The sequence below is a fragment of the Asparagus officinalis genome, chromosome 4 (genome assembly GCF_001876935.1).
Source record: "Asparagus officinalis chromosome 4, Aspof.V1, whole genome shotgun sequence".
Lineage (NCBI taxonomy): Eukaryota > Viridiplantae > Streptophyta > Magnoliopsida > Asparagales > Asparagaceae > Asparagus > Asparagus officinalis.
In genome coordinates, this window is record NC_033797.1 from 62108393 (window position 1) to 62124296 (window position 15904).

At 37.0% G+C, this 15904-nt stretch overlaps 1 protein-coding gene across 1 annotated transcript; it reads left to right on the forward strand.

Moving 5' to 3' along the window:
• Positions 1121-15529, forward strand: LOC109838802 (peptide chain release factor PrfB1, chloroplastic-like). Its single transcript, XM_020407226.1, has 8 exons — positions 1121-1418; positions 2594-2931; positions 4785-4856; positions 5918-6148; positions 6356-6559; positions 7719-7934; positions 14041-14227; positions 15020-15529. Exons 1-8 carry the CDS (start codon positions 1121-1123, stop codon positions 15307-15309), a joined length of 1836 nt encoding a protein of 611 aa, XP_020262815.1. The 3' UTR covers positions 15310-15529.

Here is a 15904-nt window from a genome sequence, read left to right on the forward strand (position 1 = left end):
AAAAAATGATAACTACAGTGCTCTTTCTTATACTATTTCTATGCTATATGAGAGAAAAATGTTAGCTTCCTTGATGAGTCAATTAATTTCGAAAAAAGTGAAAGAGAATAGATTCCACACTTCTCACATTTATAATGTAGAAGTAGTATTAGCGTACTAGTACAATTATCACTAATCTAGAAAAGGTGGATGGTGGATGGTAAGTGATAGAATCTGGAGACAAGGCGAAAGTTAGATGGTTTTTCATAGAAACCACCTTTAAAATGGATGATTTTACGGAAACTATTTTCAAAGTTTTATATAAAGTAAAAAACACCTTTGAAGAGAGTTCCACTTGCAATCAATGATCTTAATATATTTTCTGTTGGATTATCAACTAAAATCATGAAATACCCTTCAAAACACGTGTCAAGCACTAAGTTTGGTTAAGAAGGCATGTCATGTACTTGCAACATGAAATTTTAACGGTGTTTTAGGAATTTAAGATTTGATTTGGTAAGAGGGATGAGATAAAAATTAGACTTGCCTTTGATTGGGGGGTTTTAGAAAGGGGAGGTAGAGTGATGGGAGTGGAGGGGAGGTGAAGGGAGGGACACCACAAAATGAGCCAAAAATGTACAAAGAGAAGAGTCCCTCTAAATTGAGAGGACACAAGAGGATAGAGAAAAACTACCAAAGTAATCACATTCGCTCTCCTCCCTCTCCAACCAAGCATGAAGGCTTAAAGGATGTCAATCCCTTCACCTGATTGCACATCCTTCCCTCAAATCCCTTAGGGGTGGGCATATTCGGTTCGGATCGGTTTTAAGTCCAATCCGCATCCAATCCGAATTTTTCGGATTCTCAAAACTCTCATCCAGATCCAGATTTTTTTCCCTTCTCCGAATTTTTCGGATTCTCAAAACTCTCATCCAGATCCAGATTTTTTTCCCTTCATCCGAATATTCGGTCCAACCGAAATTCGTCTCAAAACTCTCATCCAGATCCAGATTTTTTTCCCTTCATCCGAATATTCGGTCCAACCGAAATTCGGTTCGGGCCGGATCGGTTTCGGTTTTGGGCCGAATTAACTTCATTTCACAAAAATCTAGGCAAGTTTGAAGTCAACTCCTTGGTCATCATGCTAATTGGGAACAAGGCCGACCTCACCGGTCGAAGGGCTGTCTCTAAAGAGGATGCAGTGGAGTTTGCAGAGGAACAGGGGCTGTTCTTTTCAGAGACATCAGCGCTAACCGGAGACAACGTAGAGACCGCGTTCTTAATGCTTATAGAGGAAATCCACGGGGCGATCTCCAAGAAGGCTCTGGAGTGCGACGAAGGGAGATCGAAGGATGATCAGAGTGACGTGTTGATGCTACAAGGAACCAAGCTGGCAGTTTTATCGGAGGGATCCATGAGAAAGGGGTCTCCATGTGCTTGTTCGTAACGTCGGCCCGGCTCGGAGCGTACTGTACTTATTTGGTTCGAGGCTTTGGCGTGTTTCTATTGAGTTTAAAGGTTCGAAAGAATGTATTAGTTTCTACAAAAAAAAAAAGAGAAATGTGTTTCCTTCAGCACAAGTATATTTGAGAATTTATGCGTTTAAAATGCCTATATCATCCTCCACATGCAATCATCTCCTTCTTAATTAGTTTCTTCACATCCAGATTTCTTTAAACCCTAAACCTAACTTAATATGGGGAAGGAAAAAAATGCATGGAGCTATCATTAATATACACAGAAACATTTAATACGAGATCGAAACTTGACATGTATCTGCTAAGCATCAATCGCAACCAGTAACAGAAAACACCAGAAATCAAGAAAGAAAGAGGATCATGCGCTCAGTTTGGAGCTCAAAGAGAACGGTAGAATTGTACTCACATTCGGTTGTTCACAGAAATGGAGATGGGTTAGGGATTTTTAACTATTTATATTAGAGAATTCGGGTCGGTTATTTCGGGCGGTTTAGGGGTTCAAACCGGATCCAAACCGGTTTAATCCGGTTCGGGCGGTTTAGAGCCTTCTTCTCATCCATTTAATCCGGTTCGGTTAACCGGCCCGCTTTTTCGGGCGGTTTTTTCGGTTGAACCGGTTTTTTTCGGTTTTTGCCCACCCCTAAAATCCCTTACCAAACCAAGCCCAAGTTAAAAATTCACTAGAAAATAAGTAGATGATTGATTGCAACTGAAACTCATTTTAAAGGTGGTTTTGTAAATTGAACTTCGAAGGTTGTTTTCCTATAATCCCCCTATTGTACGTATATTATTATATCATTATTATATTATTATTTATCATCAATAATTTTTTATTAGTTTATTTATATTTTGTTATTATTTATTATTATATAATACATTATCAACATATTAAGTGTTAGTATTTAATATGTTATTATATTATTATATAAGATATTTTAATTATTATATATTTATATTATTTAATAAATATTACTAATATATTAGATTAACTATAATATAATATATTATAATATAATATAATAATTATATTGATAATAATATATATTAATTATATTTTATTAGATATTATATTAACACGTCCTCAAACTTAAAATCAAAACGCCAAACTTAAACATTTAATATATTTTCTTAGTAATGGAAACGACTTCTACCCGAACCCGATCCGATTCGACCCGTAATTGGCAAAGAAGCAGAGGTTTTGAGAGCTTATCAGCTTCTTCTCACTCCATCCCTCCACCTCCCTCGATGGAGTGCCTTCCCCAATTTTCCCCAACCTCCTTTACCCTGCACCGCACCCCCTTATCCTGCTCCACCAGTATCAAAATCTCACCACTCTCCTCCTTCATTAACTCCACTCTCAAATCCAAACCAAGAGCAGCAGCAGCGGCAGCAGCAAGAACAGCTCACCATTCTCTCTCCCCCTTCCCCTCCTCCTCAAGAAACCCATTCAGCCCATCTCCTGTTCCACTCCCTGGTGAGCTCTTTTTCTCTTTTGTTTTCACCTTTTTTTATGGGTTTTGTGATTCTTTGCTCTTTGATGCAAATTGGTTGCTGTAACTTTTTTTTGTTATTTGCACTGGCTTGTGAATTTAGTTGTATTTATTTTTTTCATTGCTAAAAATGCCCCAAGTATCTTCTGGGGTTTTTTTTCGATTTTAGGATTAGGATCTAGGGAACTTATGTGGATGAGCTTAGGGCATAGTTACAGGGCATGCGGTACGTAGTGGGTCATGTCACGAATTTGGATACGCAATTTGCCGTTTAGAAAATTTGGATTTTTGATGGGGGTAGCTTTCTTCCGTACGCAAGTTCGGACAACTGTATGTTGTAAATCTTTTTTTGAGCGCCCTTAAACTTTTCCAAAGTATATAGTACTAATGTAGAAGCTAGAAAGCTAATTATGCATTTCAATGTTTTTTTCATACAAAATACTTCAACACTTCTTTTTTATGGGGTTTGTTTCTTTGCTCTATTTTTTTCACATGGTTCGTCTGGTTAGGGTGACTCAGATTGAAAAGGATACCTGAGCCAAGACCAAGTATATGACATGGTCTACTTATTATAACTGTGTTTTATATGTAGGAAGTATGTTAGCTTCACCTTTTTTGGATAATCAAAAGATGGAATTTAGCTTGATTAGTAGTTGGGTAATGCACATACATCGGTGCCGTGCTTAGCACATGTTCATCTTCTAGTGTAGTTAGCATTATCAATGATAAAGATATGGTATTAACTTATAGGCATGAAGATCGGAAGTGGATGAGGTAACCTTGCACTATAAAGTTTGAAGGACGTAAAAGAGAAACAAGCCATGATGTAAAAGAGAAACAATCCATGGGCATACTGAAACATTTTCTCTTTAGATTCAGTTTCAATGTATTTGAAGTTAAAAAATTGTATAATTAGTTGTTTGAGAAAAAAAAAGTGAAATGGTTTTTTTAGAGTTTAATGGCATGGCTTGTTGAAAACTATTTCTAAGTACATGGCGTACCTGGTCCATTTTCTTTCTGAATGTTAAAATTTGGATCCTTTCTTTTTCCCGTTTCCACAATCCAACAAACCATAAGTTGTATCTGTAAGGCATTAGAGCTGATTGCGTACTTTCAAATGCACACACCGTGCTTCTATATTTTGAATCCTTCAAAACCCAAATTTAAAGTTGTGCAAAATAGAGATGCATCATATCAATGTTTCATACAGAAAATTTGCGTGAAACGAAGAAGGATGTCATGGTACTGGTATATGAGGAAGTTCCAAGACTAGTTAGTTAACCTGTGTTCTCATGTATTGACCTATTCAGTTCTTATAAGTATATTGCAATATTTATATGGCTCATATATATTTTTACTTTTCACATCTCTAATGTCGTAGTTGATTAGTTGCACTATAGATTCAAAAACTTTCAAATGAGTACCATTAGATTCCATTAACAATATCTAAAGTAAACTGGATGTTTCTGTACTTCGTAGTAGAAGGACAATGACATAATGCTCTAGAAGGAACTTTTGCTGTCCTTACCATTTATCCTCATAGTTCTGGCATTGTTTTCAGTTTTTATGTGCAAAATCTGATCTTATTCGCCTTTTACGATAAAACTATTTTGTGTGATACAGTAAATCAAGCTTCCTTTTTGTACGATTTTCTTCATATGCTTCTTGTTCTTAGTACTATTGTTGTGTTTCTACAATCTGCGTGGTTCTTGAGTTTGAGAATAGTGTCAATTTCTTTCGGGCTCACTAATTCAGATAGACTTAGTATTGATATACTAGTTTTGGCAGTTTCCTACTTGCAAATTTCTTCAAATACTCTCACTTTTTCTTAATTCAGTTCAGCTTGCAGCCACTGGAAGCCAATCAAGTGCGGGACTTAGTTCTGAAACCGCTGAATGGGCCATGCAAGGTATGCTAATCTGTGGATTTAATGATCATTATCACATTTTTTGCAAACTAAAACATAGAATGTATTAGCTTTTCTTACCCATATGTTAAATAACTGCATGTAATTAAAGTCTAGGGGAAATAGATTAAACATAGTAGGATTGATAACTATATTACATGCTCCTATATCCTAATCATTACAAAGGCAACCTATCTGACAGCGGGATTGGTAATTGACTTTGAATTTTGCTCAACCATGGCATCAATTGAGGATAGGGATGCGGAACTTTAACGAAGCTAAGTACATGCACAAGAAGAATCAACAGATTGCATCTGGTCAACTTCTTAAAACTATTTTCTTGAACGTGCAACACAAAAACACAAGGATACTATTAGATACATGTTTTTGCTCCCTGTTGGCAAGTTGATATGTTTTTCTTTTGCTCAGGCTTAAACAAATCAAATTTTTTTAGCTAAAAAGTTATTGTACTGGGAATTCATTTATTCAAAGGGTCATCTGTTCATAATCAATACCAGCTATGAGTTTGAGTTTTCTGTTGGTGGCTAACGAAAGATATCAAATTATAAGTATCTGAAACTTTACGGTATTCATCTCAAAAATGGGTTAAATTTTGGGGTATTTATTTGTAATGACCCTTTTTAATTTTAGTTCCTGAATTAAAAACATACTTTCTGCTGAAACTTTATATGACCTATCGTATGGTAGAGAAATCAGTTATACAACCTTGATTAGGTCGAACAGTGTATCCCGTCGTTAGTTCTTCTGGGAAATTACTGGAAGTCTAATTGGAGAACTAGATATTTCCCATCCTTAAACAACTCTGCCAGTCTCTCTTTTACTATGATTTCTTTTACGCATGAATATCACTTATCAGCGATTTTTTTTGGTGCCTGTAGTTTTGTGCACCCTTCCTATAGTTTGGAGCATGTTTGTAGCATCTGTGTTTCACTTTTCTATTTTGACTTGTTTCCTGCATATATCTTTTCTCCAATCCCCTTAATTTCTTCCAATCACTTTATAGAGTTTCGTAGTACAACTTGGTCATTTTTCTTATGGTTCAGTTGTTGACAGATTTCTATGCCTTGAGAAAGGATGTTGAAACTACTGCCAAACATGTTGAGGAGATCACGGGTTCTGCCGGTTTGGAACGGTTAGAAGCAGATCGAACTTTACTTGAGAAGAAAGCTGCAGATAGTTCTTTATGGGACGATCCTTCAAAAGCCCAAGAAACACTTCTCGCCTTGACTGATGTCAAAGATAAAATTAAATTGCTCTCTGAGTTCAAGTCCCAGGTTTTGAATTCATATCCCTAGTGCTTACTTAAACCGCTCATATGATGGTTCCTTTTAAAATTAACAACAGTATTTTGCATATTTACTGTGCATAAATCCCCAGTTATCTGTTTTAATTTTCAATTTTCTCTGTAACTTTGGTTTTCAGATGTGTCAGATAGTTGATTACGGGAGTTTTGTGCTAGGGCTAACATGTTCCTGATGTAGGTTGAAGAAGCTGAAACAATTGTTAAACTGACTGAGGAGTTGGATTCCATAGATACTGCACTTCTTGAAGAGGCTTCTAAAATCATTAGAGAATTGAGTAAGGCACTTGATCGGTTTGAGCTAACTCAGCTTCTTTCTGGTCCTTATGACAAGGAAGGAGCTGTTGTTACTATCACTGCTGGTGCTGGGGGTACTGATGCACAGGTATTCATTTGCTTGTTTTCTCAAATTTGAATTATTGTGATAATCTTTTCTTGATTTTAGGAAGGTGTTCATATCATGTTTACTCTTAAAATTATGAATTAAGTAGTAATTTGTTTTTTTTAATTTGAACATCTAATGAGATATGTTTCTTATGCTTGCTAAGTTCATGTCTTTTTATTTAATTCTAAGTGGTTCTACTTACTTTCTTTTCCCTTTCCATATTGCCCTCTGAGTGCTTGCATGTAGAATTACTTGGTTCCCAGTGTTGTCTGATATTGGCTAGTTATTACAATTTAGGGACAAATTCAGTGTAAGCCCCCGATGTATCGACCAAATATCCTTTGGTGCTTAATGTTTGAAAGTCGTCTTTTCTTTCTTTTTCTTTTTTTTTTTTTTGGGGGGGGGGGGTTAACATTGCCTCTGTCATCAACTTAAAGTCCTTTTTACGAACTTCTGTTAAATCTTGCTGATGTGGTAACAACGTGATTTGCCATGTCAGAAAAAAAATAGTGAAAGCCTAAGTTTGTCCTGCCACATAACCAAAAAAGTTAGTGAAATTACAAGTTTGTATTGAACCACTTAGAATTTCACTAATTTTTTTGCTGACATGGCGGGGCCATGTCCTTGCCACGTCATTAAGATTTAACGGAAGTTTGTATAAAGGACCTAGACTGACGATAGAGGTGAAGTTAGGGACCCCCAATTGATGACTTCCAAACATTAAGGACCAAAATGAGATTTGGCCAATACATTAGGATCTCCATTGAAGTTTTGCCTACAATTTAACTAGAGCAAGCTGAATGATCATAATATGATATTGACTAATGAGGGTTCATGATTACCTGAAGATGTTTTTCCTGTGCACCCAAATTTGGCACTAGGATTAACAAACTAACTTGCATGGAATGACTGTATATTCTTGAAATGAATTTGTTGCATATAGAACCTTACTATTTTAAGTTTCAACTCTTTATTAGAATTAACTTATAGGCCATTAAACATGTCAATGCGTAAATACCCAAATCAAACATTTATCTCTCTTGACTCTATCCTTTCCAAATGAAATCTATCTGCCTTATTTCCATGTCAGAATTTTTCACATATTATCCCTTCGGTTCTATACACCCTTGTTTTACTCTTTCCTTAAACTTCAGTGCAGGATTGGGCTGACATGCTTCTACGTATGTATGTAAGATGGGGGGAGAAGCAACGTTACAAGACAAAAGTGGTTGAGAAATCTTTGGGAGAAGAAGCTGGAATAAAGTCAGCTACTATTGAAATAGAAGGGCGCTTTGCTTATGGATATCTCTCGGGGGAGAAAGGAACTCACCGAATTGTTCGCCAGTCTCCCTTCAATTCAAAAGGTCTTCGACAGGTAACCATTTCTCCTTGTTTATAAAGAATCCTCCATGCTCTTAGTATTGGCAATGAAATTCTGCAGAAAGAATTGTGTTTATTGTTTATGCTGGTTCTCATTAGTTTCATTTCTGTAACATGTTCTGTTTTATCCTACCAAAAGACGAAGACGTGAAGTTTACTGGACTTGCTCTTTCGTTATTACACTTGTTGGCTGACATTTTATAAAGGGCAGATAATGTGAAAGTTGTTTTTATTGTTAAAGGTTTTCAGATTAACTGTCAGTATTTCATGGAAAAATTTGAATGCTATGTATATATAGTTCAAAACTTACAAACAAAGAAAAAGAAATGAGATATTCAAAGCTAACTGTTGAAATAATCTGAATGTTTTGGTAGTTAATAGGAATTACTTTCTCTCCCAGAAGCTTTTGTTCTTCTCCGTGGCACTATATACAACCAAACTCAGTGTAATGTCTTGTATAGTGTGGTTACTTGACGGAGAACGCCGGTCGAGAAACTTCGAATCCACGAAGAGGATTTTGAACACAAGAAAACAATGTAATATATTGGTTGAATTCTGAATAACTTCCTGTCTTACAATTAAACAAATCAACCTATTTATACTATTCTACCTAAAAAAGGAAATAGAAAACAGATTCCTAACTCTAGTTGGTTTGCATAAACCAATTCCTAACTTTCCAAAACTATAATTCTAATTTTGTTCTGCATCAGTTCCCTCCTTCTTCGAAAGAACTCGACCCCGAGTTCATTACTGGAATTGAGATGTCATCTTCGGGATAAAATGGGAATATGTCCTTGATGTTGAAAGTCCTTGATATGGCAAACTCTGGAGGCAAATCAATTACATATGCATTGGCATTGATCCTTTGGAGAACTTTAAATGGGCCATACTTTTTCATCTTTGTCTTGTTATAAGTGCTTGTCGGAAATCTTTCTTTACGCAAGTGAACCATAACAAGATCGTCAACTTCATACGTCTTGACTCGCCTGTGTTTATCTGCATCTTCCTTATATTTGGAGTTGGACACTTCCAAATTTTTCTTCACCTCAGCATGTAATTTAGAAACACTTTCAATCATGGCATCAGCTGATTCATTTAAGCCTGGGATCTTTGGAAGCACAACAAGATCAAGAACATGATTAGGTACTTTTGAATATACAATCTGGAATGGTGACTTCCCTATAGAACGATTCACAGTGGTGTTGAAAGCAAATTCGGCCTGAGGTAGCATAAGATCCCATTGTTTGGGTTTCTCTCCGTATAAGCAACGTATTAAATTTCCCAAAGAACGGTTAACAACTTCAGTTTGTCCATCAGTCTGAGGGTGACAAGTGCTATTGAATTTTAATGAAGTTCCAAGGCGCATCCATAGAGTCTTCCAAAAATAACTCAAGAATGTTGTGTCTATCTGAAGTAATAGACTTAGGAACCCCATGAAGACGTACAATCTCTTTGAAGAACAAAGTAGCAATGTTGGTGGCATCTGATGTTTTTTTGCAAGGAACAAAATGTGACATCTTTGAATAACGATCAACAACAACCATAACTGAATCAACACCACGTTGGGTTCTTGGGAGACCCAATATAAAATCCATAGATACATCAACCCAAGGAGCATCTGGTATCGGCAAAGGTGTATAGAGACCTGTATTTTGAGAATGGCCCTTGGCTTGTTGACATGTAAAGCATCGTTTAACAAGCTTCTCAACATCACGTTTCAAAGAGGGCCAATAATATCTTTCTTCCACCAAAGCAATAGTCTTATCACGACCAACATGGCCACCAAGTCCACCTCCATGTAGTTCACGTATAATGTGCTCTCTTAAAGATCCTTGAGGAATGCACAAACGATTTCCTTTGAAAAGAAAACCATCATGTATGAGAAAATCATTGGTCCCTGTCTGTTGTGAAGAGCACTTAGACCACAAATCTGAAAAATCTATATCATCCACGTATAAATCTTTCAAGTAATCAAATGCAGAAATATCACTACGAACTGTAACAAGTAAAGCATCACGCCGGCTTAAGGCATCCGCAACTTTGTTGAGTTTTCTAGATTTGTGTTTGATGGAGAAAGTGTATTTGTTCAATGTATCTTTCCAGCGATCATGCATACGATTAACCTTGGAAGACGACTGAAGAAATTTCAAAGCATGGTGATCAGTGTGAAGAATGAACTCGCGGTGTATCAAATATGTATGCCACTGTTTGAGAGCCTGAATCACTGCAAATAACTCAAGTTCATAAGTTGACCACTTTTTTCTCGCCTCTGGATTTTTCTCGTTATAATATGCTACTGGATGACCTTCTTGAGAAAGAACCGCGCCAATACCCACAACTGAAGCATCACAATCTATCTCAAAGACTTTACTAAAATTTGGTAATGCAAGGACTGGGGTTGAGCAAAGTTTATCTTTGAGAAGATTAAAACTCTTATATGCTTCTTCAGTCCACGCAAACTTTGTATTCTTTAAGCAATCTGTAAGGGGAACAACAATGAAGCTAAAGTTTCTCACAAAACGACGATAGAAAGTAGCCAATCCATGAAAGCTGCGAATATCCTTAACTGAGGTAGGAGTTGGCCATTCTCTGATTGCTTTTACCTTTGAGTCATCAACAAGTATACCTCTGTCTGATATTACATAACCCAAGAAAAGAACCTGATTTGTCATGAATGAGCACTTCTTTAAATTCACATATAAGGCATTGTCACTGAGCACTTTGAATACTTGCCAAAGATGTGAAAGATGGTCTTCAACGCTGTGACTAAAGATAAGAATGTCATCAAAATAAACCACAACAAATTTTCCAAGGAAAGGTTGTAAAACCTGATTCATGAGACGCATAAAGGTGCTAGGAGCATTTGAAAGGCCAAAAGGCATGACGAGCCATTCATAAAGTCCTTCACTGGTCTTGAACGCAGTTTTCCATTCATCTCCTGGCTTGATTCTAATTTGATGATATCCGCTACGAAGATCAAGCTTGGTAAACACAGTAGAACCAACAAGCATATCAAGCATATCATCAATACGCGGAATTGGAAAGCGATATGGAATAGTGATCTTATTCACTGCATGACAATCAATGCACATTCGCCATCCATTATCTCTTATTTTCACTAGAAAGGAAGGACAAGCACAAGGACTTTTGCTATGACGAATCAAACCCTTCTGTAACAAATCCTGGACTTGACCTTGTAAAATTTCGTTCTCCTTTGGATTCAACCTGTAATGAGCATCATTGGGTAATGAAGCTCCTGGAATAAAATCAATATGATGTTGAATATCCCTCAGTGGTGGTAAAGAATTTGGTAATTCATCTGGTGCTAATTTATCAAACTCCTCTAGTAAAGGTTTAACCTTATCTGGAATCTCAACATCTGGTTTTAACTCTTCATGAGAATTCAAAGTGTGTGTCTTATGCATAGTATGTAGAATAGTATTGACCATAAAGAGAGTTTGTTTGTCACTTTCAAGAACACTAACACTAGAAGAGCGTGAAGGTGTCAAAATGAAATTAACACCATCTTTGAAAAAAGTGTAGGTGTTGGCAAAGCAATTATGTACCGCCTTGATGTCATATTGCCATGGTCGACCAAGCAGCAAATGTGTAACATCCATATCAAGAACATCACACAGAACCTTGTCTATATATTTTCCAAAAGAGAATGTGACTTCACATTGCTTAGTAACCCTTGTAGAATACTCTTTCTGTATCCACCCAATAGAATACGGGATCAGATGTGGAGTAACTGGTAATTTTAATGCCGCAACTGCCTTAACAGAAATAATATTTTCAGAACTGCCTCCATCAATGATTACATCACAAACCTTACCTCCAATGAAACACTTAGACTGAAAGATATTGTGGCGTTGTGAAAGGGTTGGTTTTGTCAGGAACAATGGTCTGCAAATAGCCACTAACGGTTCACCTTCAACTTCATGAAGTTCATAACCATTCTCCTCCTCAGTATGCTCATGTTGATAATCATCATAAGAAGGTTCCTCATCACCTGTAAACTCAGCTGGACCTGCGTAAGCATTAATGCCTCGACGTTTTGGACATTCATTAGCATAATGACCTGTTTCCAAACATCTGTAGCATTTATCACCTCTATATCGTGCATAGTCCTTGGTTGATTTAGGTGGTCGGGCTTGATTGGTAGGATTTGATGAAGATTGTTGAGCAGGTACTTGTGGTTGGGCATTGGAAGATGATATAGGAATGGATGAATGTGATGCTGAAGTATTAGGATATGGTGAGCGAAAATTAGGACGAAATCGTAGAGATGAATTAAATGCAGGGTATAGTTGTGTAGTATGGTGAGGTTGTGAAGGCAATTGATGGTTATCTGATGTTGAAGATTGGTGGTAGTAGCGGGTGTTGGATTTGTTGGTATAGGATGGGTGACGCAAATTACTCTCAATACGACAAGCCATCTCTATTGTATCCTCCATTGTGTGAGTTGCAACCAACATCTGGGACTTGATAGGAAAATTAAGCCCTCCAATAAAGCGAGCAATCAACTGTGCAGGTGATTCTTGGATTTCATTGCGAGCAAGGAGTGTATAAAATTCAGTCACATAAACTTCAATAGAACGAGCACCCTGTCGACAATTCTGCAGTTTGAGAAATAATTATTGTCGCCAATCTTTAGGCAAGAACTTGGTTTCCATCAAAATACGCATACTCTCCCACTTGCGAATTGGTGGTCGATTTTCTTTAAACCTTTGAACGGATAAGCTATGCCACCATGCAGATGCACCACCTTTAAGTTTGTAAGCAACCAACTTCACCTTTGTTTCCTCTGGTATGTCCATAAACTCGAAAAATCTTTCCACTTCATTAACCCAATCAAGAAATTCCTCTGTATTGAAACCTCCAGCAAAAGATGGAATATCCGCTCTAAGTTTGTACTCAGCAATTGATCCATAATGACCTTGTCCATTATGTTGTCTCAAAGCCTGTTGGAGTCTTGTAGTGTCCAACTGATTCTGGTACCAATTTTCCTCAATCATGTCATTCTCTCGATTGTTAGGATCAAGAAAAGAACTAATTTGTGATTGATTTTGATGAAGAGTAATATTTTGATAAGGATTGTGAAGGTACTGAGTGGGACGATGAGAACCCGAAAACAAGTGTGAAACTTCACCTGGAACTGCAGAAAGATTGAAAGAGGGTGTACTTTGGGTAGTTGTACGAAGAGGCGATGTTGAGTAGACTATTTCTGGTGTGGAAAAAGGAATTGATGCAGGCATGTTGGAGCTTCCATCTTGGACCTGTTTGCCGGCTTCTTTGTCGATAATAGTATAACGATCAAAACGTTTGAATAAATCATCGAAACGTTTATCCAAATTCTTCTCGTGGGTAGCAAACTTGTCATCAATTTGCGTTTTTAGATCTTCGAACTCGATCCTTGTGACAAATTCGCCACTTCCTGGCATGATGAGAGTTTTTTTTTTTTTTGTAGTTAGGGCTGAACTTAAAAGGGCAGGAAAGGGTTTGAATCAAGGGTGATTTCTCTCAATTCGTCGTCCCAAACGTTAGGGAGGATGAAGTGAAGAAGAAACCTCTGGCTCTGATACCAATTGACGGAGAACGCCGGTCGAGAAACTTCGAATCCACAAAGAGGATTTTGAACACGAGAAAACAATGTAATATATTGGTTGAATTCTGAATAACTTCCTGTCTTACAATTAAACAAATCAACCTATTTATACTATTCTACCTAAAAAAGGAAATAGAAAACAGATTCCTAACTCTAGTTGGTTTGCATAAACCAATTCCTAACTTTCCAAAACTATAATTCTAATTTTGTTCTGCATCATTACTCATTTCAGATTTAAGGTAACTGAAGTTTGTTATCCAGTGTCAAGGTTACTAGTTACTACTATCTTTCGCCTTCTGTGTCTTTATGAAATCATTGCCTACTTCCTAGCTGTCATGCAGCTGTTAGCTTCACTTTTTTTGGGTTCAATTTAGGCATAGATCCAATTTCTCATCATTGCTATTTATCGTCTATGCTTTTTTCTTAATTCAGAGTTTTCTTGATCAAGAAAAATGACAGAAATGATTGAAAATTTTTGCATTCGCAATTGCAGACAAGTTTTTCTGGTGTTGAGGTAATGCCTCTTCTTCCTGAAGATTCTACTGACGTTGAAATACCTGACGATGATCTAGAGATAAGCTATTCAAGAGCAGGGGGAAAAGGAGGGCAGAATGTCAACAAGGTGGAAACAGCTGTCCGAATAGTTCACATCCCCACTGGGATTGCAGTTCGTTGTACAGGTTTGCCTCTCCTGACTGGTTTAAGTCTCCAAATTCATAAAAATAGCTAAATGTTATTGAAACAACAAAGAAAACGTTTATTTATAAAGTTAGAGGTGAAACTTTCTTGTTTCATGCTGTGAACCTTGTTATGCTTTACTGTTATGAAAATGCATATGAATTCTACACCAGAACTGCTGTAACAGCTTTAGCTGTTTGGAAGTTACTTGCTTTTAAAGTCCCAGCCACCATACCAGAACTCCGAAGTTGTAGTGAGAGTTGAGAGTTATAATTTTATACTCTTACATGCCCTTGCCCCCTGCATGTTGAGCGCCCTTTTATGGGCCAAAATGTGGAGTGACGCGGTATCAATTTATTTTTTATAAATCAGCATTAAATTTATGGCCGGTGAGAATTGAACCTGGGTTGCTTTGATGCCATCTAAAAAACCCTGCCACTACAAGTTCCCATGGTTTATTAGTAAGCATAAACCTTACCAATGTGATCTCTTGATACATGCGTTAGAATTCTCATAGTGCCATGCAATGAGAGGTTTCAGCCTTCTTGGTGGATCTTTCTCTTATCAGCTAGAAATCTTATAGCATTTCCTCCCTCTTATTGAGCCAAAAAATGTCATTAGTTGAACTTGAAACTGCTGAAATGCCCAAAAATTGTTATTTCTGACTAGATTTGAACTCTTTGAATGATGGATTTAGCTAGATTTCAATTCATGATTAATCTAAAGCAAAATTAAATTTTCATCAATATATTTGATGTCCTAATCTCCGACCCGCTTCTTTGACTATAATTCAGAGGAGAGATCTCAACTAGCCAACAGGATCAAAGCCCTGAGTCGATTAAAAGGCAAGCTGCTCGTTATAGCTGAGGAGCAGCGTGCATCCGAAATAAAGCAGATACGCGGAGATGCGGTGAAGGCTGAGTGGGGGCAGCAAATACGGAACTACGTATTCCATCCGTACAAACTCGTCAAGGATCTTCGAACGGGCTGTGAGACATCAGATATTGCTTCCGTAATGGATGGAGACTTGGAACAGTTCATCAAAGCTTACCTCAAATATAAATACACGGCATCTATGAGCTGAACAATACATATATATAGGTTTTATAGTGTTTTTGCTCTATTTATATAAGCAACTATTGATAAAAAAAAATTGTTGTTGATGTGTGCTCCTTGTATTGATTTGTGCTGTGTTGATAGTTGCAGCCTTGTCGCAGGGAATATATTGCTTGCCGTCAAGAAAATGTTATTGTGAGAAAACTCTTTGTAGCGTGTTGAAGATGGAAGATGCGTTATTTTGCAAAGTAGGCGGTATGATTCTAGAAAATTAGATTATTTATCAGAAAAAAAAAGAAGACTAATTAGCAAGAATGACTGGGGTTGGTGTTTCATTTAATTGTTTTGTTTGCAGTGCCGCTGAACTTGCAATATCAACGAAAGCAGTTCATCGTACCAAGATATAAAAAACACGAATCATTACGTATTTATATAAGAAATTTAAGTTCCGTCCTCATTATATTATAAATTTTCATAGTCATCTGTTTCTCTGCCTAAAGAAACGCTGATCGATGGAGGACTTTCTTTCCTTTTTTTTTCTTTTTTTGGAATTCATTTGGATGTATGTAGAGTCTGAAGAAGAAAAGGAAGGCGGGAAAAAGGAAGAAGGTAAATTTGTGTTA

Excerpts from the sequence above, each read along its gene's own strand:
- LOC109838802 (XM_020407226.1), top strand. The coding sequence starts at position 1,121 with ATGCTAATTGGGAACAAGGCCGACCTCACCGGTCGAAGGGCTGTCTCT. Across the intron at positions 6,149-6,355 it reads TCTCTGAGTTCAAGTCCCAG|GTTGAAGAAGCTGAAACAAT; the intron begins GTTTTGAATTCA and ends TTCCTGATGTAG. Across the intron at positions 7,935-14,040 it reads ATTCAAAAGGTCTTCGACAG|ACAAGTTTTTCTGGTGTTGA; the intron begins GTAACCATTTCT and ends TCGCAATTGCAG.